Raw genomic sequence first — 25228 nt, 5'->3', positions numbered from 1 at the left:
ACTGCACTGTGCATAATAATGTGTAGTTACCTGACTGGCCTCCGAACATTAAAAAAGCTCCCGTTTTTAGGGTCTTTCCTTCAAAACCTGGAAAAGATTCGACAAAATGCATAATTAAAAGACCAAATTTTGATACACTGAATATAACTTTCATTAACTATATCCTTTGCTGATACAACTTATACGCAATGCAACCGTGTTACTGTTGCCATGTTTCATGCCAAGTGACATCATCACGCCATAAAACAACACAATAATGCAAGAAACAGGTGATGCGGTAGGAAAACAGTAAGAAATATAAATAGAATTTAGAATATATATATATATATATATATATATATATATATATATATATATATATATATATATATATATATATATATATATATATATATATATATATATGACTCCATGGTAAGATCTCCAACCTTTAATTGAACAAACAATGACTCAACGTTTCGATTAACAACATGTGAAGCCACACGCCTCCGTTAATCTTCCTCAAGAGTGATCAAATCATCTCAACATCCCCTTATATGCAAAGTGGGCGGGGTATATGCAAAGTGGGGTGGGCACAGCTGGACAGCCAATGAAACCGTATCACACCGCTCTCGTGAACGGAGACGTTACTGACCAAATTCAAAAATCAACCGCATATTAACGGCTTAAAATAATCCTGTAAGCAATGCTGGATTATAACTCAAGTGTTTAGAAAATCAGGAACAATCATTACATTTAATTAAAAGTTAAACTTGTAAACAATTAAATTGTAAATTAGATTAAAATTGTAAATATATTAAAGCAAAAATTTTGAAGATAAAATAAAATTGCCATAATATCAAGATCATCACATGTGGCCCTATGCGGTAAAGGGGAATGCGGGAAGGCGAGGGTTATAGGGGGGGGGATAAAATGGGTGGGGGGGAACCAGAGGGGGGTGGAAGCGAAGGGGGGGGGTTGGGAGAGGGGTGGTTTGGAGGGGGAGGGTAGGGGTAGGGGGAGGGGGAGGGGGCAAATTGTCCGAATAAAAACTTTGTGTGACATATTATGTGGACTCGTTGTTCAAATTACGGAATGCCTGCTTCGTTTACACAAGAGTGGGTCAAACGCTACTGGTAAGTCAACTACCTCTTGTGTGATCGACGTAACAGTTTCTTCTGTGTGCCAAGCCTCCAAAACACGTCTTCTGTTTCTGTTGGGTGTGGAACCCAAAATATTAACCCTATCCCATAAAGGTGTGTGGCCTTCCTTAAGGCCGTGTTTGGCAATAGCATATCTGCTGGGATAATTACATTCAAATGATTTTTGGTGTTCAGCAATACGTTGACCTACGGTCCTCCCAGTTTCACCCACATACTCAGCTCCACAACCACAGGGCACTACGTATACTACCCCTGACCTATCTTTCCTCGGAAGCTTGTCCTTGACCCTCATAAGGGCTTGGCGAAGGGTGAAAACCGGTGTGAAACTCACCCTCACTCCTGGCGATTTCAAAATTCTGCGGACCCTCTGTGAAACCCCCGGTACAAAAGGGAGAACACACAAACACTTTGGTTGTTCTCTCGGTCTCAGCCTGTTGTGTGGGGAAGCCCTTATCGTTTTCCTGTTGGGTAGCAAGCTGTCAGGATAACCATTTGCCCTTAACACATTTTGAAGATGGTCCACCTCACTCATCTTGTCTTCAAAGGTAGATGGTAAATCACGTGCTCTTTTTGAGAGGGTGTGCACCACCGATCTTTTGTGTTCCATTGGATGGCAAGAATTGAAATCAAGGTAGCGATCAGTGTGTGTTGGTTTTCTGTACACCGTTACCTTTAAGGCTCCTTTGGGATCCCTTGCTACGAGTGTATCCAGGAAGGGAAGGGCTCAATTTTTCTCCTCTTCAATGGTGAAATTAATGGAGGAAAAAGTTTTATTTATGGTCTCATGTATGATGCCCACCTCATCAGAGTGACAGATGACAAATGTGTCATCCACGTACCAGAACCAAACACGTGGTTGCACTAACAGGGCTGGAATGGTGCGTTCCTCCAAATCCTCCATCACCATGTTGGCAATCACAGCCGATACCGGGGAACCCATAGCGGTGCCATCAACCTGCTTGTAATATACCTCATTAAATACAAAGTAGGTGGAAGAGAGGCAGGTAGAAAGCATGTCACAGACGTCCATCGGGCTGAAAGCTCCCGCAGTCTCTTTCCATCGATCATCTTCCATCAAACGCTGGTTTGCCACCTCAATCGCCAGCGCTATGGGCACGTTGGTAAATAAAGACACAACATCAAACGAAACCATGGTCTTGTGTGCTTCGATGGTGAGCTGCTTCACTCTTTCAGCAAATGCTGTGCTATTGTGCCCGGTTCGCTCTGTTGTCCCCACCAAATGCTTCAAAATGTTTGCCAAAAACTTGGATAGAGCATATGACGGACCATTAATACAGGAAACGATTACCCGTAGCGGAAATCCCTCTTTGTGCACTTTTGGTAGCCCGTAGGCCCTGGGAGCCACGCCCTTACTGCTGTACAGACGTTTGTACGCCGCTTATATCTTTGCTTATAATTATTGGCGAAAGCCATGGGCAGGACATTGCCAAGAAATGCCGTCATTACACCAACCTTGTGGAGCGGACCGAAGTAACGAAGGCACATCTTCGGTTTAACCATCTCTGTTTGGAACAGAACATTCTTCCGAAGCCTCTGTGTTTCAGACCTCCCATGCCGGGTTTTAAAGCTAAGCAGATCATGCAGGCAACAGGACGGAGGTTTCTTCGTTTGCGCATTTCAAACTGCCACCATCGCCTCGCTAAATGGTATGACCATGTGCAACAGTTGGCTCGTACTATTGCGCCAAGGCTACCTGGCGAGTTATGGGATCGAGTACAACGGAGAGCTCACACTTTCGCGGAGCACACTCGGACATTGGTGGGGAAACGACATCAACGAAAGTTCACAGCATTGGTTGATGAAACCACACCGCATGACTCCCGTCGTTGACGTGAACATTCTTCGGAACCGGTGGGTGGTTAACCGGTCGAGTACGCAGCTCTCGGAGGCACAAACCAGCTTATTGCAGAAGGGCCTTAATTTTGCCATCACTTCCTGATTTGTTCCGAAAGACACCATTGTATCACGGGTGGAATCTGCGATGATGAATCTTGATAACGCCACCAAGAACGAAATCAGATCATGTGTGGCTGCTGTTTTACTTCGCCCTCCGCAATTTTCACGCAACAATTTCAATTTGGACCCGAAAGAACAACAAGCTTTACGAGAGTTACGCAACATGGATGATGTGGTGTTCTTACCAGCGGACAAAGGACGGGCAACGGTGCTCATCGATCGTCTTGTATACACCAACAAAATGCAGGATATTGTTACAGACGTGGCTTGGATGTTATTTACCGAGCGGTTTTGGTATGACCACGCCTGCACAAGTTACCCGATTATACCCGAACGTTGACTAGTCGCGCTACGCTAGGTCAATAAAGGAAAAGGACACACGGCTGGGATTCAAATGACACGACACCCAGGGTTCAGTTCTCAAGCCCTCCGGAGGAGGTTATATTGTGACGGAAGGTTAGATTACAACTACCAGAGGGACAGCATAGTAAGGTGGGCACTTAAACACAATCTTATATTATTCCCAACAGACGACAGATAAACGGGACAAAGCTGACTCACACGGGGATTGATGGCAAGGAGAGGCAGAATCGATGGTCTCCAGGTGCACCTGGGCTCGAGGCAGAATCGACTCGGTCCGGTCCAGAGATGCGGGAAGGTCACAGCGCTCGGAGATGGTGACTTGTCTGCTCAAGCTGGGGGCGCATCTGACGTCACGTCCGCTACGTGGCCGCGTATATCCGGCGGGGAGTGACACGCCCTCGGCTCGTTAGCTCCGCCTCGTGGAATCGGCATGTTGCTTCTCATTGGGTGCGTGCGGGGGGTTTACCAGGCTCCGCCCTTGACGAGGAGCTGACAGCCAGCCCCTTTGTGGTAACCCCGTGGAGCGCATGGTCTGGAGCGCATTGTCAATGGCGGCTAACCGAGCCGGTGTCAGGACGCACACTCCCCCCCGCGCAGCGCCGTGCCCCTCTGTTGTTGTTGTTGTTGTTTGGGGAAGAAGATGGGAGGAGGTATGGGAAAGGTCCTAAACTCACTACTGGTGCCATATAATCACATTCTGGTGCAACGAAGAGTCAGAATTAATGGAAAGGAGTCCTTAACTGACATAGACTAAGAATAACTAGCAAGATGTCCGAAAGTTGTCTACGTGAGATGCGGTGGACCTGGGCACGACATTTAATGGGGGAAAAAGGGGAAGGTCGGCTCTACTGATTGTTGTTTACAGACAATGGGACTAGGGAATGGGGGATTGGGGATAGTTGGGGAGTATTGGGGAAATAGGGGAATATTTACAAGCGGATATGGAGGCCAAATTCCATATTCGCAACATTGCACCCTTCTCTACCCTCGGGGCGTCCCAACCCGATAAATTTTTACCTACTTTAGTGTGGCACGCAATGTAGTTCCCTCTACTATTAACTCTACCCTGAGTGCGACAGTTTTACAGATATTCACAAATGAGTAAATATGTCCCCCTGCGACGTTGCACCCTTCTCCTCACAGAAACACACCCACAGGATAACCGAATCCGGAAAGAATCCTCAAACTAAACATACAGCCGGTAGGGAGCATTATTTACACAAGACTACGCTGATATTTACACTACGATCCAGGACCTGTTTTTGGAGGAACACATGCAGATGTTATGCATAGAGAGAGCACGCATGCTAGCATCGATACACCAACCCACGAGTGCTCTGTGGCCTACGGCCTTTAATAATGTGCAGAGCACCCCTTCCAAGCATCAAGCACCACCCCATCACACAGTGAGCACCATCCGGTGCACCAATAAAGTGTTTACAAATCACCGGTGGTGTCGCAGCCGGCCGATGTTCTGCCGCTGGTCTTGCCTTCATGTGGTGCACTTGGCCTTCTTACTGCTTTTAAACAAAATAAAGAAAGGCACCAACCGCGTACATTTCTTTATTGTGGCCGTCAGGGGGCCAACTATAAGTGGTTCACCTGTATGGCATAGGTGCCACGTTGACCCATAGGTCCATCCACGGGTGGTGCTTGGCCGCAAAAGAGCTGCGGTCCATTGTGGGTGGCCACAAACATTGCGGTCCATATGGTGTATCGATCCAAGCAGCAAACAGCGAAAGTGCAGGCCCACAACTGCGAAGCCAGCACCTCTCTCTCCTCTCTCTCTACCCCAAAGCCAGATCCTCGGAGGTGGGAGACAAAAGAAGCAGACAAGTGAGTAAGGTGGTAAGGGCGCAAAAGTGCACGCAATGCAAGGTAATGCACACTGGGGGCACATGGGAACCAGGTGAGACAGGTACGTTCCTACCGTACGCCCCCCCCCCCCCCCCACCAGGTAACCTACATGGCCCCTCCCTTACCCCTTACTGTATCCACAAAACACAACACTACCCATAAACATCTACTTTACAAATCCACAAACGTCCCTACTGTCTTCCCCGTTCCTCCCATAAACCAAATTCGTCTTCTCTCCCTCCTAACCAATCAAATTTGCCATTTTCAACTCAACATCATAATTTGCCATCTCCAACTCAACATCATAATTTGCCATTACCAATTCATCATCAGTCCCTCCTAGGGAGGGAGAGATGGAATCACCCCAATGTCTCATCCACGTCGTGATGCGTCTCACAATCCACACAGCAATTTCATTTCCTGCAACAAAACAAAGAAAACACAGGTGTGGAGTCATCATCATCACCACAGGTAAGTGGCTGCGTATGGTGCGACAGGTTCATCAATCCTAACTATTTCCTAAATGACTTCAACAACTTTACACTACCCGGGGTCTTTCTCCGGCCAAACCATTGGCCCTCTTACACTATGGGTTCTAAAAACCAATTCCCATTGGCCAGACTGTGGTGCTCTTCAATTTGGGGTCTCACTCCCCCGATTCATCTCCCGGTGCCCTCGCACAATTTCTGGGCTGTGGCGTGTACCTCTCCCAGTGGGTCTACCCACCTGCACACCTCCACCACTGCAGTTGCCTCCGAGCTTACCTGCTCCTTACCCTAACCTAACTACCTGGGGAAGGCCCTCTGGCGCTCTCCCCACTCGGTGCCCTCTCTGGCACTGGGCTGCCCGATCCACACCCGGGATCCTCAGGCACCCACTCACAACTACCGGCTCCCAGAGCCCACCTGCGGCCTCACCTGGCCGACATCCTCACAGTGGTGGAGTGCCCAACCAACTACACACACTAACAGGCTACACGCCCAGCCATTTCCACGACACTAATGCACCCATCCACAACACCATTCTGCAACCGCACCACAAATGCCATTATCCAACCACAATTTACCTGTACCCTCTACAGGGTGCCTTCCCACACACGCTCTACCATCCCAGGTGTGCTTCCTTCCATCCCAGGTGTACATCCACTTACACTACCCGCCCCGGGTATCCGTGATGGGGGTCCACTCTTCCCCCATTCACACCTTCGCACCATGCACACCACTCCGTACCACTTACTCCAACTCTCTCCACACACCTGTACTTGCACACCTGTGCTCTCACACCTGGTGCCACCTGCACCCTTCTCTCCCCAAGCGCATTCGCGCTGATCCACAACACTCACTACTCATCCACTGCTCCACACACCTGTCCAGTTCTCACACAGCATCATCTGAACTACCTGTTACCCTGCTAACTTAGTGCTCCCCGTCTTCCCTTTAAACTAAGCACATACCACGTCATTATCATCCACACTAAACTACCTGCGTCCCCACTACAGGTATCAGTCACTAACTAAACTTAACGTCACCTAATGTCAATCTCTTCTAGATCCCTACAATATAACCTAACCCACCCGGGCTAGTTTTCACTGCCATACACCCCATAATCTAGTGCTCCTTTGCCCCCACATGGGAAGGGTGGCAGGGATGCCATCCCACCACATCGGGGGTCTCTCACTACCAATTTTGCTCGTCCAAATCCACAATTCAAAAATTTTCCATTTACTGCCAATTCTATTCACTTTTCTAAATTTCGTTTCAAATCACTACCATCACTATCACCATCACCCGTCTACTTATTAGGTCCTCTCGGTGCGCCAATTCACATCTACAGCCCGGCTTCGTACAGCCGAGCAATGAACGCGGGTTCTTTTGTGCCAGCGGCTGGATACGTCCCGCATTCGGGGCAGGGACGGAGGCTTACCCGGGCCGAGATCCCATGCACCACCTCGGCGTGGAGCCATCCAATGTCCCGATCTCGACCTGCCGGCACGTCTCAATAGAAAGTGGTCGCCATGACGACCCTTCCTATCGGGCTGCCCGCTCCGCCTAGTGGAGCCCGGACGCGGCCGCTCCACGCGAGGCCCAGCGTGGATCGCGCACGGCGGTCCTTTCGAACCCGCCGTGGCTCGGATCTCCGCTGGTTCTCGCGGCACGCGAAGCCCGGCACGCACCGAGGGCCCGATCCGGCTAAAAGTCGACCTAACCTTTAACCCGGTTACCGTCGACGCTTCACCTGCAGGCTTACATGCATACGCTACCTCTTTCTTGCTCATACATGCAGCCGTTCCCATTCTCCTCGTACCTTTTCTTTCACACCTCGGTACACTCACTCCGCTCACCGACTTGGTCACACACCTGACCACCGAACACTTTGGCACACATTCGTCGCCCGCACACCTCACCAATACACCTCTTCGCGCCCCTTTCTCGGTCACCTCCTCTGTGACAATCACAGGTGTGCTCTCATTCGCACACCCATCCACGTGCTTCACTACCAACTCAAATGTGCCTTCCCACACACGCTCTACCATCCCAGGTGTGCTTCCTTCCATCCCAGGTGTACATCCTCGCTCACCTGTCACAACCAACTCACGCTCCGTTTCACTCTCACTACTCTCACCTCCATTCTTGACAGCGCACTCACCCTTACTCTTGACAGCGCACTCTTTCCTCATGCCCCTGTCCGTCACACACCTTCCTCGCGCACACTCTTGTGCACACTCTCCCGTCACACCCTCTGTAACACTCACCACACCGCGCTTCCACGTGCTCCCTCGCACACGCGCTACGACCGACTCACTCTCGCCAGCACACTCACTCCTTGGCACGCACTTTTTCCTCACACACCCCAGAGTCGGACTTCCTCGCACACCTCCTTTTTCGCACACCAGACCTGTCGCACACTTCACCAACGGCCTCTCACGAACACCCGGGTCCATCTCGACCCCCAAGCTTATTAAATCACCTGGCGCATCATACGCACGACCATATTGGTCACCACTTACACCGGGTCCTCTTCCTCTTCGCTTCTCCTCCATCACCTGCGAATCCCTCATCCGGTTAATGAGCACATCATCACGATCCAAACACAGACTTTGGACCAATTCTTTTATCTCCTCTTTTATTTCTTTCTTATCCCCTCTCCGTCGCTTCTTAATTTCGCTCATCCCTTCTTCCACTTCTTCTAGTTTCTGCTTCACCTCTTTTATTCCCCGGTACGTCTCCTCAAGCTCATCCTCTAAGGCTACCTTGACCGTTTCCAGGTGCGTCCTCACCTGCCGGTCCTTCGTCTCCATTACCTCTACCACCTCGTCCAACCTCGCTGTCAGTCCCTCACGTACCATCTGACATTCCCTCTTTGTCGCTATTAAGTCGTTTTTTATGTCGTTTTGTGTCGCTTTTAAACCTCCTAATACCGCAGTGTTCCTTTGAACCTGCTCCACTAACTCCGTTTGTCCCACCGTCAGCTGCTCCACCTCCTGCGTCAGGTCCTCTATGCCCCCTTGTAACTTTACAGTCCCCTTTCTCACCTCCTTCTCCATGTGCTCCCTACAGTGCCTCACCTCCTCGCGCACTCCTCCGACCTCCTCACTCACTCCTCCTCTGATCTCCTCTCCCATCACTTGCATCTCCTGCCCAGATGCCACCCTCATCTGCTCCATTTCCTCCCTGTGAGCATCCAGTTTGGTTTCTACCCCCATTCTGACCCCCTCTATCTGCTGCTCCATTTGTTTAACTTCCCTTTCCGCTTGGTCCCTCATGTCCCTCAATTTGCCTTCCATGGTGTTTTCTAACCCCTCTAACCCTTTTTGCATCCCTTCCATTTGATTCTCTTGAGCGGCCATTCTGTTTTCTACCCCCATTAACCCCTCCTGTATTTCCCCTAATCTATCGTCTAATTTCCCAAATTTCATGTCTAATCCCTTAAAATTATTGTCTAATCCTTCTATTCTACTCCCTAACCCTCCGATGGGCCCCCATCCTTTGTTCTAACCGTTGGCTATTGGCCCCCATGTCCTCCCTCAATTTCTCGCTATTGGACCCCATGTCCTCCCTCAATTTCTCGCTATTGGACCCCATCTTTTGTTCTAACCGTTCGCTATTGGCCCCCATCTTTTGTTCTAACCGTTCGCTATTCTGGGCCATAAGGGCCTTCATTTGTATGAAAAACAAGTTCAAATCCACCGGCGGCGCTGCCACGGTCGCGGGCGCAGTGATCAGCGAGGCGCCATTTTGCGCTCCCGCAATGTCGGGCACAACGACGCTATTTTGTGCGTCTGCTACCCTCGCTGCTTCGCTCGCCTCCTGTCCCTCATGTCCCTCAATTTGGTCCTGGACCGACCCTGCCTCACTCTCCCCTACCGGACCCCAGCTGTCTTGGTCTGCCATAGCGCGACTTTCAAAATTCGGGTTTTTATACAACAAAACAAATTTCGGCCGTTATAATTTCGCGCGGGAAACGCGCTCCGAATCGATTCTAAATGTTACAAATTTGGGCCTAATAAATTTAGTCCCGGGTTCGAATTCCACTCCTCGACACCAATTGTTACAGACGTGGCTTGGATGTTATTTACCGAGCGGTTTTGGTATGACCACGCCTGCACAAGTTACCCGATTATACCCGAACGTTGACTAGTCGCGCTACGCTAGGTCAATAAAGGAAAAGGACACATGGCTGGGTTTCAAATGACACGACACCCAGGGTTCAGTTCTCAAGCCCTCCGGAGGAGGTTATATTGTGACGGAAGGTTAGATTACAACTACCAGAGGGACAGCATAGTAAGGTGGGCACTTAAACACAATCTTATATTATTCCCAACAGACGACAGATAAACGGGACAAAGCTGACTCACACGGGGATTGATGGCAAGGAGAGGCAGAATCGATGGTCTCCAGGTGCACCTGGGCTCGAGGCAGAATCGACTCGGTCCGGTCCAGAGATGCGGGAAGGTCACAGCGCTCGGAGATGGTGACTTGTCTGCTCAAGCTGGGGGCGCATCTGACGTCACGTCCGCTACGTGGCCGCGTATATCCGGCGGGGAGTGACACGCCCTCGGCTCGTTAGCTCCGCCTCGTGGAATCGGCACGTTGCTTCTCATTGGGTGCGTGCGGGGGGTTTACCAGGCTCCGCCCTTGACGAGGAGCTGACAGCCAGCCCCTTTGTGGTAACCCCGTGGAGCGCATGGTCTGGAGCGCATTGTCAATGGCGGCTAACCGAGCCGGTGTCAGGACGCACACTCCCCCCCGCGCAGCGCCGTGCCCCTCTGTTGTTGTTGTTGTTGTTTGGGGAAGAAGATGGGAGGAGGTATGGGAAAGGTCCTAAACTCACTACTGGTGCCATATAATCACATTCTGGTGCAACGAAGAGTCAGAATTAATGGAAAGGAGTCCTTAACTGACATAGACTAAGAATAACTAGCAAGATGTCCGAAAGTTGTCTACGTGAGATGCGGTGGACCTGGGCACGACATTTAATGGGGGAAAAAGGGGAAGGTCGGCTCTACTGATTGTTGTTTACAGACAATGGGACTAGGGAATGGGGGATTGGGGATAGTTGGGGAGTATTGGGGAAATAGGGGAATATTTACAAGCGGATATGGAGGCCAAATTCCATATTCGCAACAATATGTTGGCGGACCAAAGTACTTATGAATGTTTAACCGCAGATCCAACGAAGAAGGAGGAACAAAGGTTAAACTCAATGCTTGCCAGATTAAAAGCGACTGGGAGACTATCAGCTGCGGCATACAAACGTCTGTACAGCAGTAAGGGCGTGGCTCCCAGGGCCTACGGGCTACCGAAAGTGCACAAAGAGGGATTTCCGCTATGGTTAATCGTTTCCTGTATTAATGGTCCGTCATATGCTCTATCCAAGTTTTTGGCAAACATTTTGAAGCATTTGGTGGGGACAACAGAGCGAACCGTGCACAATAGCACAGCATTTGCTGAAAGAGTGAAGCAGCTCACCAACGAAGCACACTAGACCATGGTTTCGTTTGATGTTGTGTCTTTATTTACCAACGTGCCCATAGCGCTGGCGATTGAGGTGGCAAACCGGCGTTTGATGGAAGATGATCGATGGAAAGAGACTGCGGGAGCTTTAAGCCCGATGGACGTCTGTGACATGCTTTCTACCTGCCTCTCTTCCACCTACTTTGTATTGAAAAGGATGTGGATGCGCACACACCTGGAACAAGGCATGTTCTTGAAGCTTAGGTGTAAATTTTGGTTGGAAAGGGGAATGAGTTCTGGGGAAATGATTATTGGATGTTGTTGAATCTGTTTGTTTAAGAGCATTGGGATGCTGGCCAATGCCAAAAGGTTCGGGAGGAAGTGTGAAGAAGGTTGTGGAAAGTGGAAAGATGATAAAGGAAAGTCGAATCAGATGGATTACTTTGTAGGATTTGCTGATAAGGTAGGGGAAAGGGTTGTAAAAAGTTGATGGTAAAGGCAGGGAGTAAGGGAAAGTGGTTATGGAATGTTGTTTTAGTGATAAGAAAGTGATAAAGGTGGTTAGCTTGCACTGGGGAGAGTGTGACAACGAATGGAAAGTTGTGAATTTTATTTAACAAAATTGTGTTAGATTGCTACACGCAGATTGACCCCAATCGAAGAGGTGGTTGGGGGCTGGTGCAGATTGGATCACGGCTCTGCAGACCAGGTGAACAGAACTCCACCAGGTACGTTGGGATCACATCAATTGAATTATTGCTCATAAGGGGAGGTGATAGGGCAAAATGAAGAAGATTGTCATGGGGACCGCAAGGCTAACCCCCGCTCTTGCAGGGAAATGGCCTTGGGATGCTAGTTGTTGTTGTTGTTGGGTGACTCTAGGCTCTAGAACCTAGGACAAAGTGCAAAAGGAGGGTAGAGTTGGTGATTGCGGACAGAGTGTAGCCAGAAAACTTGGAGATAATTTCGTAATTTTCAGATAATTTTCCAGTGGTTTATACTGGTGCGAAATTCGCTTGACTGGAAAAAGGCAAAAAGAAGTATGTCCAGGTATTGATAGGATAACAGTGAAGTTTTGAAGGGGAGAATACCGATTATTTCCATTGACCGATTATGGTTGGGGGGGGGGGGGGGGGAATGGTTGGTAAATCATGTATTATTAAATGCAGGGAAGATGATTAAAGGAAGGTATTTTCGGAAATTGGTGAAAGTAAATATAGCATTTGAATTTCCAGACATGACGCAGGGAATGCGGCTATGAATAGCCAACCATCTGAGAGATGAGGTAACTAAATGCCAATTGGCGGGGTGGGGGGCTAGGAATTTGATCATGGTGTGTGTAAGAAAGTATTTTCCAGGATGGACGACGAAGAAACCACCGACGAAGACCATGATCTTGACGGCCGAGGCCGTCGACCTGAACGAGCCCCTGGGTGATGCTGATGTGACCGGCGCTTCTCAATACTGTTGATTTATTTGTTAATTGTGATGATTTTGTTGTAAATCCCCTGCGGGAATTGGCTAATGCTTCTTATGTATTATAAGCACACAGCTGCACATCTCCGCTTGATCCGACTATGGATCTGATTGCGACGCTGGGTCTGGCTGCCAAAGGACCTGACACTGATACTCTGGATCCCGTCACTGAGTACGTGTCCATGGACGACTTTGACACAAAAGTAAGTTTCTCTCTTTACTTTGAATTGTAATGCTCTGTACTCTGACCAGGAACACGTGACACAAGATATTGATGACATTATGTATTCCTCAGATCAGCATGGACGTCGATTAACTTCGAAGATCTGCAAGGACTGGGTCTGTGCGAGGACGGGGAGCCCTTCAATTGGGGGGAATTTCAGCTGCACCTCTGCTGCACCAAGGGTGGGTTGGGAAACCCTCCAGGCTCACATCCCCGGCCGGACCAGGCGCCTTCGTTATGGATCTGAAACGTTAATGGACCTTCATGTTCTGGACCTTCATGTTCCAAAGCATGCACAATCATGACACACCTTTCAAGCATGCATGCGTGGCGCTTTGTGTGCGTGGCATGCCCTTGGAAGGATACACATATAACACTCAATAGAGCCCGATGTGGCCACATACAACACTATTCTCTTTTGCTTGCAAATAAAGCCCGATGTGGCCTTGTCTCTGTGATACGTACGAGGTGTGTTCAAAAAGTATGCGACCTTAATTTGTCGTGCGTAAACAAATGAAGCTAGGGAGGCGTTGATTAGTGCACGCATGTAGGCGATCCTAATGCGCCAGCGTGAATTTTTTCCCACCTGCAGAAGCTGTCATTCGACGGCAGACCGCCGATGAGTGAGGAAGTGTAAGTGAGCGCCGTCGGATTTTCGTTTTTGACAAAATGACGGAAAAACTTGAACAACGCTACTGCATCAAATTTTGTGTAAAGCTTGGCGATTCCCAAGTGGAAACGATCCGCAAGATTCAACAGGCCCTCGGGGACGAAGCAATGTGCACCACACAGATAAAGGAGTGGTACAACCGCTTCAAAGATGGCCGCACATCAGTGGAGAGTGAAGCACGTTCGGGTAGGCCCTCAACATCCCGAAATGAGATCGTCATTGACCAATTGAGGACCCTGGTGATGCAGGATCGTCAAATCACGATCAGAGAACTTGCAGACGGGGTGGGCGTCAGCACTGGATCCGTTCATTCCATTATGAAGGAGGATTTGGGCTTCCGGATAATCTCAGCGAAGTTCGTACCAAAGCTGCTAACGATTGAGCAGAAGCAACTCCGTTTGGAGATCGCACAGGACATGCTGGAGACTGTGAACAGCGATCCCAGGTTCCTCAACACAGTGATCACTGGTGATGAGTCCTGGGTTTATGGGTACGACCCAGAAACCAAGTTGCAGTCATCACAATGGAAGCATCCAACATCCCTGAGGCCAGAAAAAGCAAGGCAGGTCCGCAGCAATGTCAAAGTCATGCTGACCGTCTTCTTCGACTCCAGTGGCGTGGTTCATCACGAGTACGCACCACATGGCACAACCATCACCAAGGAGTATTACCAAGAGGTTCTGCATCGCCTTCGTGATGCTGTGCGACGCAAGCGGCCGGACCTGTGGGCAGCGGGCAATTGGCAGCTCCATCACGATAACGCACCCGCCCATTCTTCACATTTGATACAGAGTTTCTTGGCCAAACACAACACACCTGTGCTTCGTCAGGCTCCCTACTCTCCCGACATGGCTCCGTGTGACTTCTGGCTTTTCTCCAAGCTGAAAATGCCCCTGAAAGGGACCAGATTTCAGTCCAGAGAAGACATCATGCGGAATGTGAAGGACCAGCTGCGCACCATCCCAAAAGAGGCGTTCCAGCGCTGCTTCCGAAGGTGGCAGAACCGTTGGGAGAAGTGTGTGGCAGCCCAAGGGGACTACTTTGAAGGAGATTAGTGAAAGTTTGTTGTATCTGGATACGAGTATTTTTTATGAACAAAGGTCGGATACTTTTTGAACACACCTCATAGTCTCGTTAGAGACAAGATGGGGGAATGTCGAGATCATGCATTTAGTTATGCCTTTTCTAAATTATTGTTTGCATTTAATTAGTGTTTGCTCTATAAAATAGGATTAAGCTTCCTATGATCCCTCTTGCTTCGAACTATGCTTTACTACCAAACTGGTGGCAAGGAATGTAGCAAGATTGTGAAACTGCTTGCTCTGTCGTGAAAACACGTCCTTCTGTCCTTGACCGAAAGCCGGCATGAGAAGATAAGTTTTGAGAATGTCTCTGTGCTCTTTCTCCCACATCTTTCCCTTGGCTCATGCCAAATAAGATAGGACAAAGGTAGGGGCTTTGAGGCCTGCTCTGTCTCTTAGTTCCACCATGATGAAGCTTGACAAAGTTAGCGGAGATCCTTATCACACTCTGCAAGTACAGACTTGACATTTAATATGGAATTTTTTTTGTGGGGGTGAACTTACTTTTCAAGATGTCTTAGAACCAAAAGTTCATTGGAATTATGTTGAAATTATTCTAGATTTTGTTAATGTGACCTTTAAAAGAAACAAAAACCACATTTGACATTTCGAAACAAATAAATTGATCCTTGAAAGTGATGTAAACTGATATCGAACTCAATTCATGGACAGTACTGTGTTAAACTTATGTACGTTTTCCAGAAGTATCTCTTTATTTTGCACATTAGCCAAATTTTTTTTAAACAAAAACCAAGTTAAATTATGACTGGGATTACGGACAGTAAAATTATAGTTCAGTACTTCGTGTAACCCCCACTAGCATTCAGGAGAGCACGTACACATTGAGGCATGCTGTTCACGAGATTTGCCAAGGTTTGGACAGGAATCGCTTGCCATGAAGTGACAGCCTGCTGCAATTCACACACAGAGGTCGGCTGCTGGTCCAAGTGTTTGATTTGACGCGTTAATTCTGCCCACAAGTTCTCTATCGGATTCATATCCGGAGACATGGCAGGCCACTCCATATGTTCTACACCACGGTCAGCAAGAAAGTGTTGGATCATGCGAGCACGATGAGGCCATGCATTGTCATCTTGGAAGAAAAAGTTTCCTCGAAAGGCTGCACGAGCAAATGGAAGCAATGTTTCTTCCAGAATGGCCCTGTACTTGAACTGGTTCAGGTTTCCATTCAGAACAACCATGTCAGGTTTGCCCCCTGCATGAAAAGCAGCCCAAACGGTCACCCCACCACCTCCAGCTTGGACTCTTGGCACTATACAATCTTTGTTGTAGGCTTCATGCACTTGTCTGTGCACTCGGACGCGGCCATCTTGACGATAGACCAGAAATCTAGACTCGTCACTGAAGATCACGTGATTCCAGTGTCCTGGCTTCCATTGACGGTGCTCTCTGGTCCACTGCAATCGGCGCTGGCGGTGTTGTCTGGTCAGGCGTGGCTTTCTCAGGGGACGCCTGGCACGATAGCCTGCTTGAACCAGTCGTTGGTTGACTAGCCTTCTGGATACAGGCACATTTGTCAGTTGCTGCCACTCAGCCCTAAGCCGATTAGCTGACTTGGTGCGGCCATTGCGGACTAACCGGTGCAGCTGGCGATCATCCCTCCTTGTGGTTCTGCGGGGACGTCCTGGCCTCGGTATTGGAGTAGGGACACCCCTCTGAGCATTTCGTTTCAGAATCTTTGACACCTGACCTTGAGTGATGCCATACTGCCGAGCAATAGCACGCTGTTTCATGCCATAATTTCATAAAGCCACCACTCCATGACAAACAGCACTGTCGAGTTGACGGACCATCTCCAGAGGATGCGGCAATAACTTTTGGAGACGTGCAGCAGTTGTTTTCCACTAATACAGAACGCAACAACCCTTGTATACCAGACTGTGAAGCCAATCATCAAATGCACCTGTCCGTACATTTTGCCACGCCACCTGTGATATAATCCTGTTGTTGACTTCTTGCTGCGACAGACAATCAGTGACATGGTTCTTTTAACAAATAAATCACCAAAGTGTAAAAGAAACTCACCAGATTGATATACTGAGTTAAGAAAGTAAACCCAAGTCAAGAAAAAAAAAAAATTCCATATTAAATGCCAAGTCTGTATATAAGGAAGAACTTTCTGTAGGGAACCCAGGAGTGTCTGGGACCATGCTGTTCAATTGAATTGTATGCCCCTTACGCCCTCCACAGCGCTGTGTAAATTGGTTTTTCAATAAATGCTTGTTACTCCCTGAACTCAAGTTGTGGAACCTGGTTCTACGCCCAAGATAAGCACATATATATAATGTGCACATATATATAAGGATATAATATATTGTGGGCTTTCACTAAAAAATGCTCGCAAATAATAATGGCGGGGTAGCAGAAAAGGAGGTGGGGTTGAGAGGTTGGGGTATTAAATCAAGCCTCTCAAAATATCAGCACCACACACCACGTCGGCCCAGAGCCTGGCGCGAAGACCAAGGACATCAGCACGTCATCCAAAAACAGCTCCGGTTGGTGCGAACCACTCGGTCAATGGCGCGAACCAGGTCCCGACACGCCCTTGCTCGCTTGGCCCCGATGAAGGCCTCGCTGGGTGTTCTTCAAACAGGGGCAAAATCACCCAAGCCGCGCTGGATTTCGGCAGTGGAAGCCTTACTCGCTCGGCCCTGATGAAGGCCTCGCTGGGTGTTCTCCAAACAGGGGCAGAATCGCCCAAGCTGCGCTGGATTTTTTTTTTTTTTTTTTTTGTATACTGAATCGAGGCTCGTGAAAGAGCTAACATTTATTTCACAAACAAATCAACCAGACAAACAAAACACACAAAAAGAGGGAGCGGAAGACAAGATGGGGGAGAGAAGGGGAAGCACACAAACCACAACATTTGAGAGCAGGGAGAAGTGTGGGAGGGAGAGGGCTTGGGGGCAGGAGGCGTGGGAAGGTGGGGGGGGGGGGGGGGTGGAGAGGTATAAAACACAAGGGGACCGAAATTAGCGGGGGTAGAAAAGATCAAGGTTTTGGATGGGGGAGGATAAGAGATGGTGGTGAACAGCTGTTTTAAAGACCTGGAGGGTGGAGTGGGATTGAAGAGAGTGAGGGAGTTTGTTCCAGAGGCGGGAGAAAAGAGGAATGAAGGAGTGAAGGTGAGCAGAAAGTCTTGATTTTGGCAGTTTAACCATAAGAGGGTTGCAGGCAGATCTTGTGCGACCTGTAGGAATATTTGGGGGACAGAGCCCAGAGAGAGCTGGGGGGGGGGCAAGGCCAGAGAGGAGTCGGTAGAAGACGGAAAGACTACCAACCTGCCTGCGGTGAGTGAGTGAAAGGCCCTTGGAGTTAGCTTCATCGCGGGAGATTCCAATGATTCTGAACGCTTTGGTTTCAACAGCGTGAAGACGAGCTAGGTGTGAGGCAGGAGCACCAGACTAGAGTGGAGAGCAGTATTCCATAGAGCTGCAGATGAAAGCCTTGTATGTGGTGAGGAGCTCAGGTGTGCCAAGGAAGGACTTCGCACGACGGAGGATGCCCAGTCGGCGACTGGCTTTGGAGGCCAGATTTGAAATGTGGTTTTCCCAGGAAAGATCATGACAAATAGTGAGACCCAAAAGCTTGAGTGACAGAACTTCTTGGAGAGGCTTATTCAGAAAGTGGATGGGAGGGTTTTCCAGTCGGTCGTTTCGGAGAGACATCGTAAGAGTGTGAGATTTATCAGGATTGAAAGACATGTTCCATTTGTTTGCCCAGTCTGTGATTTTGTCCAGGTCTGCAGAGAGTGAGGAGGCTGCAGACTGCCGATCTGAGGGATGAGGAATGGAGCGACAGAGAGTAGAGTCGTCAGCAAAGAGATAGAGAGGATTTTCAAGAGAGTCAGAGAGATCATTGATGAAGACCAGAAAAAGCACAGGGCCCAGAACACTAACTTGGGGAACTCCAGCCTGAACAGGAAGAGGAGATGAGAGAAACCCATTCAGGGCCACACGTTGACTACGACCAGAGAGGAAGTCCGCCAGCCATGCGTGGAGATTTCCATGGATACCAAAGGAGGAGAGTTTGGGGAGCAGAGCGGGGTGCCAGACCGTATCGAAGGCACGTGAGATGTCAAGGGAGACAGCTCTAATTTCCTGTTTGGCATTGAGGACCTCCATCCATTGTTGAGAAAGCAGAAGCAGCATGTCCAGAGTAGAGTGACCAGGTCTGAAACCAAATTGATGATCAGAGATCAAGCCATTGGAGAAGAGGAAAGATTTCATATCTGAAGCAATGATGGATTCCATGACTTTGCTGATAATTGGGAGAAGGCTGATTGGTCTGTAGTTGCTAGGATCTGTTTTTGCACCTTTTTTGTGCAAAGCGGTGATGTTAGCTGATTTCCAAGCAGATGGCAGATGACCTTGAGCAAAAGAGAGGGTGAAGAGAACAGAAAGAGGGAGTGAAAGAGCGGAAGAACATGATTTTAGGACCCGTGGGCTGATGCCGTCAGGACCAGTTGCAGAATCAGAGTCGAGGGTTGACAGAAACTTTTCCACCTTGTCAGGAGGAAAGGACACAGAGTCCAGGAGCAGCTGGGTACGACTGGGTACGGTGGGTACAGAGAGGGATGGGTTGGGACACAAGATTTAGAGGCAAACACAGAGTTGAGGCATTCAGCTTTTTCACGTACGGAGTCAGCCGTTAAGCCATTTGAGGTGAGGGAGGGGATGGAGGGGGAACAAACACCAGAAACAGATTTGACCAGACGCCACCAGGATTTGGAAGAGGGAGACAGATAAGAGAGTTCGGTCTTGAGAACGGTGAGATATTGTTTCCTGGCTCTCCTGAGGGTGGACACACACTTGTTTCGGGCTTTGTGAAAGGAAATGAGATTTCCTTCCGTTGGATTTGCTTTCCAGGAGACGAAAGCAAGTTGTTTCAGGGCAACAGCCTCACCACAAGATTCCGTGTACCATGGATGGGAGGAAGGGTATGACAACTGAAGACGAGATGGGATAAATCTGTGCATGAGAGAGAGCAATTTACTTTGAAAGAATTCCCAGGATGAGTTGATGTCAGAGGCGGTCGAGATGGGAGACCAGTCCAGATGATTGATGGCTGCTTGAAGACCGTGCCAGTTGGCCTGAGTGAAATGCCAGCCTCGTCGACCCTGAGGAGGCTCTCTGAGAATGGTCAGAGAGATGTCCACTTTGACAAGCACATGATCAGATGAGCCGATTGGAGCAGAAGAAGAGCAGCAGACATTTTCAGGGAAGTTAGTCATAACCAAATCCAGAAGAGAAGATGCTCCGTTGACTGAGATCCGGGTCGGGAAATTGACAGATTGTGTCAGTCCCAGTGAGTCGCAGAAGTCCTTTGCTGAAGAGCCATGGCTGGTGAGAGAGGTACCCACACCCAGCCAACTGGCATGGTGACAATTGAAATCACCACATATGAGGAAGAGAGAGTTGGGATGGGTAGATAGAAGTTGGTCCATATTATCAGACAGCGAGATGTAGATGGAGTCATCACTATTTGGTGGATGGTACAACACACATATGAACAAAAGGTGGGAGCGAAGGGGAAGCCGTAGCCAAAGGTATTCCTGGGGGTGAGGTGGAGAGAGGGCATTGGTGGGCGAGTGAGGAAGAGAGTTTTTTTATAAAGATAGCAACCCCACCTCCAGTACGAGGCTCAGGTCTATCATACCGGAGGAGGGAGTAACCTGGGAGAGATACCAAGGCATCAGAGACATCATGAAGGAGGAAAGTTTCTGTTAAGCAGATCACATCTGGTTTGTCAGAAGCAACCTGTATGGAGAGATCAGTCAAGTTTGAGCGAAGGCCCAGGATGTTTGAGGTCCATACCGTTAATGAAGAGGAAGGGGGAGCCTCGGGTACAGAACAGGGGGGGGGGGGGGGAGGGGTAGGGTAAGATGTGGAAGAGGAGGAAGAGGTAGGGAGAGCTGTTGAAGGTGTGTCAGAGATTTCAGAGATTTCAGAATAGCTTGGAGAAAGGGAAGAATGGGGCGGACAAAAGGTTTGATGGAGATTGGGTGAGGCACAGTGAGGTGTTATTTGAGGAGGGGGAAGAGCGAGGCAGAAGGTTGGGGGAGATGAAGGTGAAAGTTGGAAGGGGGAAGAAGCAGGGAGGATGCTTTGAGGAGGAGGGGTGAGAGGGGAGTCTAGGAGGGGAGGAGCGAGGGAGAGTCTCGGAGGGGAGGGGTGTGGGGGGAGTTTAGGAGGGGAGGGGTGAGATTGGATTTTGAAAAGTGTACGATTCATGGGAAACGAACATTTTTTGCAAAATGAGTTTGAGACCTTCGAGTCAAAAATACGTGTGAGGACACTGGAGGAGGGGTGGAGTTCTGGATAGTTTAGGGAATGTAGAAAGGAGGAACTGTAAGAGATGGTATTATATATATTTTTTGGAATGAATAGATTTGGTGAGCAAGACGAAAGCATCCTTTTGTAGGAAAAGAAGAAAAAGGTGTTATAATATATGAGAGAAAATAGTTGTTCAGGGGAGAGATTATACATTTCTAACCACATGATCGCGAACAACGTGAACGAAGAACGAACGAACAAATAAACGAATAAGCCCTGAGAAGGAAATATTTTTGTGGGTTTTTTTTTTTGAGAGATATTAAACAAGGAGGTATGGGGTGAACGACTGGGACGAAACAGACAACGAAAATAATTGCAGCGCATTCGACGAATCGCTGAGAGAAAAACAAAGCCACAAGGTCGGAGACGGTACGGTAACCTAAGCCTACGAGTACTAGGCCTCAGAATACTCGATACGCATTCACCGACGATTGTGTATACATGTACGAAAAATTAGCACCGAAAATTTTCCAAAAGATACGCTATAGGTACATACGCTATAGGTACATTTCGGCGGCGGAAAGCAGCCACGAAGCGACGATATTCGGTCGGGCTCTTTATTCTGGGCTCCAAAGACGAGTTTTCTTGCTTAGATTCGGCGGCTTCTCTTCCGTTCCGTTTGAGTTGGATGTTCCAGCATTTTGTATACCTACAGCAATATTCACCAGCTGAACATCTTTATATAAGCAGAGTATGGTGATTTTGTAATGAAAGTCGTGTATCTGTCACCAATAGACAGAGCATCATTCGTTATATGAGAGAAATATTGCAGATTGGTGGTCATATTGGATTATGCAAATTAGACATATTTCCCATGTTGGGATTGCTTGGGACTTTTAGTATGTTGTTCTGGGAACCTTGTAGAAATGCATTGTGGTGAAATAATTTCTGTTGCAATTTGTTCCAAGTGAAACCTTATTTTGCCTGGACTAAGTGTACTGACTGATTTCAAACATGCCTCAACATTTGGCGCCTCCACAGCAATGTGCGAGAATTCATTCTCCACTCTGAGAAACGTATTTTCGGACCACAGACACGCAATGCTCCACAAAAGAAAGGCCCAGTTGGTTCAGCTAGCGTTTGAGAGGGACTTAACCCAAAAATGCACAACTGAGAGGAAGGACACCATTCTTTGGAGGTTCAGCACCAACACTCGCCACCTGCAACTCTTCTGAAGGTAAGCCATGCGTTTCATTCACTTTATGATGCCAGCCTTGGCTTTCATGATTATTACGCAAAATGTTGAATGATTTTTGGGTCTGTCTGCATTTATTCGGCAAGAGTGGAGAAAAATAGTCTATTTCAAATGATGCTCCAATGACGCGCATAGTGCAGTGAGTGAAAGAGTGAAAGAGAGAAAGAGTGAGAGACAGAGACGTGGCTTGCATGTAGGCTATATTTTGGGCAGTGTGGGTGCACAGTGCAGTGTGTGTTTGTGTGTGTGTTTGTGTGTGTGTGTGTTTGTGTGTGTGTGTGTGTGTGTGTGCGTGCGTGTGTGTGTGTGTGCGTGTGTGTGTGTGTGTGTGTAAGAGAGACTTTGCAGCATGTTTTGTTAAATTGTAACTGGGTTGGTGTGTTGACTGTTGACGGCAAACTCTTATTAATCAAGCATTCACATCATAGATTGAGTTCTCGAACGGTAGTTTGTGCCCCCCCCTACCCCCCCCCGCGGTTACCTAATGCCCTCCCCCCCCCCCCCCCCCCCGATTAGATTTGCTCTGACGCAGAGTCTTATTGCTGCCCCAATGGGCATCTACACGTACTGGCATGAGCCCTCTTCCCCCCTCCCGTGGCGACTCGATGTACATATTACAGCATACATCAACTGGCCTGTGACCCTTCTTCTCATCCTGTGCATATGTAATAAATCGACGGCCCTGAACATGGGCAAGATAATCGTTTTTTCCTGATACATTAAACAACCTGCAACCCATGCCTACAGAACACAGATTTTTTTGGAACGATTGCTACATTTTCCATCCAATCATGGAATTTTCTTTTAAAATTCTCTATGGGTAGGCACTCCTATGTTAAAAGTTTCGTGTCATTCGCTCAAGCAGTTGCGGAGAAAACAAATTTTAAAATGAATAAAGGTGAAAAGGTGAGGGCAGAAGAAAAAAAAGTGAGGGCCTCAGGCAAGGTTACACAACATGGTCAAGGATAGTTGACATTGTGGACCCCTATTACTAGAGTCAAAAAAATACGCGGGGGGGGGGGGGGGGGGAGAAAGGGGTAGAAAGAGAGAGAAAGAGAGAGGGGGTGAGAGAGAGAGGCAGAAAGGGAGAGCGAGAGACAAAGGGACATTAAACATGCATCCAAATTCGACAAACAGATTCCAAAATCCATGTGTCTTACATCCATCCAAAGTAATTTGACACCGAATGTGCATTTGAAAACTAAATCAATGAAGAAACAAATACATACCATCTATTACTGCGATGTTTATGCCATATCTCGTATTCCTAATGCCATCACTCATGACACTGGAAATGCAACACACACGTGACACATGTGGGTACATGCAATGCAATTAAAATGGCAAAAATGTGAACGGGAAAGGAAAACATGAGGATTCGGTGCAAACTCACATTTCATTATCAAAGCAAATGCTAGGACCAATGACATTTCCTACGCCAGACTGTATCTTGAATGAAAAATGCTCAGGTGGGCAGGCCTCAGGGTGTCCACATTTGGAATGACCTGCAGGGCATATCAGTAGCTTTTAATGTCTTGTGACAGGATGGTGTTTTCTATAACAGCTGCTTGGAAATACATATACACAGTCGTGACTAAAAATATTGGCACCCCTTGCACTTTTTTCAAATAACTCACTCATTTTCTCTAAAAACTCAGTTGAAATTGACAAAAGTATTTGGTCTCCACAATTCTTTATTTCACTGTTAATGTCGCAGAACCTTTGTTCTTGATTCAGAACTTAATATATCCTTTTAAATCAGAAAATAAAAAGAAATGGCACAATTATTGTCACATGAGACTTAATATTTGGTAGCACAGACTTTGGACAAAATAACTAGTGAGGCGCTTCCCACAGCCATTAATGAGCTTCCCACACCTCTCTCCTGGCAGTTTGTCCCACTCTTCTTGTGCAAACTGCTCCAGTTCTCCCAGATTTGAAGGGTGCCTTCTCCCAACTGCTATTTTCAGATCTCCCCGCAGATGTTCAATGGGATTTAGATCTGGTGTTTTTTTCGTTGAAGGCTTCATTTTGTTTTCTGTAAACATAGAGATGATGTGCTTGACAAAAAGGTCTAATTTGGTCTCATCTGTCCAGAGGACATTCTCACAGAAGGATTTTGGCTTGTTCAAGTGTGGGGTCCTCCTGGGTCTCCTACCACAGAACCCCCTTTCATTGAGTTGGTGACAGATGGTGAGAGTTGAAACTGTCGTACCTTGTGTCTGAAGATCAGCTTGAATCTGTTTAGCAGTTGATTGAGGTGATTCTGTCATTCTAACAATCCTTCGCTGCAATCTTCTATCAAATTTTCTCTTGTGACCATGTCCAGGGAGGTTGGCTACAGTGCCATGGGCCTTAAACCTCCTGATAACATCATATATATATATATATATATATGTATATTGTACATATAAATATATAAATATATATATAGTTGCGGATCTCGAGCCCGTCGACGTACAAAGGGGGGTTAAACCCTTTTCCCCCTCGGGCCTTCGAGTCCACGAGGCCGCTGCCCACTTTACACGCGTGGGGCGGATTGCGGAGCAATTCCAGCCGCCAACCCCGTAGCGAGCGTGCGGAAGGGTCTCTGGTTAAATACCCAAGTACCTTCTATACACACGCCGCCAGGAAGACGGGGGCTGAACCTCACACGGGTCACGCTGGTTTGATACGCCCGAGCGGTTTGTGTGTCACGTGACTCGTGCCGTTAATTCTTACTGACCCGATCGAACGGTTTTATTTCGTACAATGCGAGGCCAATGGTGGAAAAGATGTGAACGGCCAAATGGAAGCAAAGAACACAGGTTTATTTATAAATGTACAATGATCAAAGCAAAGAAGAGACACAGGGTAGAAACTTAACGTCCTTAACTTGAATATCCCAGACAAGGGCCCTCTCACTCACGCGGGGAAAGGAAGGAAGAGAAGAG

At 48.1% G+C, this 25228-nt stretch overlaps 1 protein-coding gene across 1 annotated transcript in view; it reads right to left on the bottom strand.

The window, feature by feature from the left end:
• Positions 1-25228, bottom strand: part of LOC137437433 (protein FAM3D) — a 115156-nt gene that overhangs the window by 61325 nt on the left and 28603 nt on the right. Inside the window, exons 4-6 of the mRNA XM_068131749.2 lie at positions 23689-23800; positions 23525-23583; positions 31-87 (exon numbers count right to left, since the gene is read on the bottom strand). Of these exons, the coding sequence (XP_067987850.2) occupies positions 31-87; positions 23525-23583; positions 23689-23800 (228 nt within the window). The remainder of the gene's footprint in view (positions 1-30; positions 88-23524; positions 23584-23688; positions 23801-25228) is intronic.

Source organism: Myxine glutinosa, chromosome 12, assembly GCF_964187855.1.
Source record: "Myxine glutinosa chromosome 12, kmMyxGlut1.1, whole genome shotgun sequence".
NCBI lineage: Eukaryota > Metazoa > Chordata > Myxini > Myxiniformes > Myxinidae > Myxine > Myxine glutinosa.
This window is presented reverse-complemented; position numbering and strand designations above follow the sequence as displayed.